The 2,165-nt window shown below is 45.0% G+C and overlaps 1 protein-coding gene across 1 annotated transcript; it reads right to left on the bottom strand.

The window, feature by feature from the left end:
* Positions 1-279: 279 nt before the first annotated feature.
* Positions 280-1,959, bottom strand: LOC116629042 (histone H4-like). Its single transcript, XM_032399330.1, has 2 exons — positions 1,891-1,959; positions 280-573 (listed from the first exon to the last, which is right to left on the bottom strand). The coding sequence occupies exons 1-2, from the start codon at positions 1,957-1,959 to the stop codon at positions 280-282; spliced, it is 363 nt and encodes a 120-aa protein (XP_032255221.1).
* Positions 1,960-2,165: the final 206 nt, after the last annotated feature.

Here is a 2,165-nt window from a genome sequence, read left to right as displayed (position 1 = left end):
CCACCGTTTCACTACCTGCTGTATCACCAAATTTAACCGCTTCCCGCCTGTCGATCCTGAAAGTGTTCGATGCTCATTCGCAGCAGCTGCTATGAACACCTCACGGCATTAGGAGAAAGTTGTGCCCATGAATTTTCAACGTTTGTACCAAACCACCCCCCCCACCCCCCCGGAGCAGCACCCAGGGGCGAGGGAGAGCTCCTTAGTAGAAAGAGCAGGTGGCCCCGGAAAGGGCCTTTGGTTGAGAATCGCGGTGCTCCGGTGGGGAGATGGGAGCGCTCAGCCCCCGAAGCCGTAGAGGGTGCGGCCCTGGCGCTTGAGCGCGTAGACCACGTCCATGGCCGTGACCGTCTTGCGCTTGGCGTGCTCCGTGTAGGTGACGGCGTCCCGGATCACGTTCTCCAGGAACACCTTGAGCACCCCGCGGGTCTCCTCGTAGATGAGGCCGGAGATGCGCTTGACGCCGCCGCGCCGGGCCAGCCGCCGGATGGCGGGCTTGGTGATGCCCTGGATGTTGTCGCGCAGCACCTTGCGGTGGCGCTTGGCGCCGCCCTTGCCCAGGCCCTTCCCGCCCTTGCCGCGGCCGGACACAGTAAGTAGTCACTGGGAATGACAGTCGAAGGAGCTTAATACCAGCCCCCAGCAGCCCCTTTTGTAACAATTGTGCAGAACTTTGTGAAAACTAAAACACCGGAAAAGTTAGGAAATCGCTCGAAGTCCTCGCGCCCTTGCTTCTAAGGCCTAAAGGAGACACGGGGTAGGGAGATTTACTGGTATTTAGAAAATAAGAACCTCTAAACACAAGTTTCAGACATGTACACAAAAGAAATGACCTCCTTCATATATAGGTACATGTGTTCAAAGATTTGCTTTTCCATATATATTCTTGGATCTTTTGCTACACTGGAATTTAAACAAGCCCAAGTCCCAAGAAACAAAGGAATTAGTCAATATATTGTGGAGCAACCAGGCCAGGCTTCAGGTTTGGGATCAGGGAGTGGCAGCTTTCATACTGTAACATTGAACTTGTCTGTGGATCTACTTGAGTTTCGATAGACTTGCAGTAAGAAGGAAGAGTAGTTGTTGGTAAGTGAATTATTATAAGCAAAATGACTGGCGTCTAGTTCGTGAACAATAAATTCATATCACCCAGGAATTCTGTTCTTAAAAACAAAGTATTTATAAGACTGAAGAACATGGAAGGATTTCAAAACATTTCCAAGATAACACTAGTATGTACAGTGTGCTTTATCCATACAAATTAAGCATATATATTTCAACAATGAAGGGTTGCAGAGGAAAAGAATGTAAATTGTCAGGGGCTAAGGCCCTGTTTTTCTCATATGGAGGACAAAAGGTGGAGAGTCCTTTTCTGGGCTTAGTGCGTGAAACACAAGCAAAGCTGTCATGAACTCTAATGAAAAATATGTGTTGAGCTAGTTACGTGGAAGTTTAGCTTTAAGAAAATATAAATGATGTCCTTAGAATAAATAGAATTTTCAAGTAAGAAGTGATTTTTATTGCATACTTATGATGTACCAAGTAAAGTGTTCTAAAAGAGCATGGATTGGCTCGGCCAAGTATACCCCATCAGAAAATTTGAGATTAGGAATATCAAATTCTGAAATTCAATTGACTTTTGTGGCAGGGGCAGCAAGATGTAAAACATCACGTACCAACATGAATGAACCAAACATCGGCCCGATGGACATGTCACCACTAGAACAGCCAGAAGAAAGCAAAAAAACTGCTGTTTGTGAAAAAAAAATCACATTATTTTCTTAAACAAACCATGGAATCCCAAGCAATGCAAAGTAGCAATTGTTAAAGAATTGTCCAGCAGCTTTTTTTTTTATCTTGTTATTTTGCAACAGTAGTTGCAAAGTTTACCTTGTTAAGTTGCAACAGTCGTTCACAGAGCCCCTTGAACCAATTTCCTCCAATGGTCGCATCCCACATAACCAGTGTATCTTGCAATATCAAAGCCAGGTAATTGATATTGGCAAAATACTGTTACCTAGATTACAGGGCTTTTCAACTCTTACTGGTCTTACCATGCACTCATTTGTCTTTGTGTGTGTGTAGCCCTATGCAATTTTACCCCATGTATATAGATTCACATAAATACCACTGCAGTGCTGATACAAAATGTTTCCAACATCACC

Source organism: Phoca vitulina, unplaced genomic scaffold (assembly GCF_004348235.1).
Source record: "Phoca vitulina isolate PV1807 unplaced genomic scaffold, GSC_HSeal_1.0 scaffold217, whole genome shotgun sequence".
In the NCBI taxonomy this organism is placed as follows: domain Eukaryota; kingdom Metazoa; phylum Chordata; class Mammalia; order Carnivora; family Phocidae; genus Phoca; species Phoca vitulina.
This window is presented reverse-complemented; position numbering and strand designations above follow the sequence as displayed.

Coding starts and splice junctions, on each gene's coding strand:
- LOC116629042 (XM_032399330.1), bottom strand. CDS start 1,959: ATGTGGGATGCGACCATTGGAGGAAATTGGTTCAAGGGGCTCTGTGAA. Junction 574..1,890: donor GACTGTTGCAACTTAACAAG/GTAAACTTTGCA, acceptor GGCCGCGGCAAG/GGCGGGAAGGGCCTGGGCAA.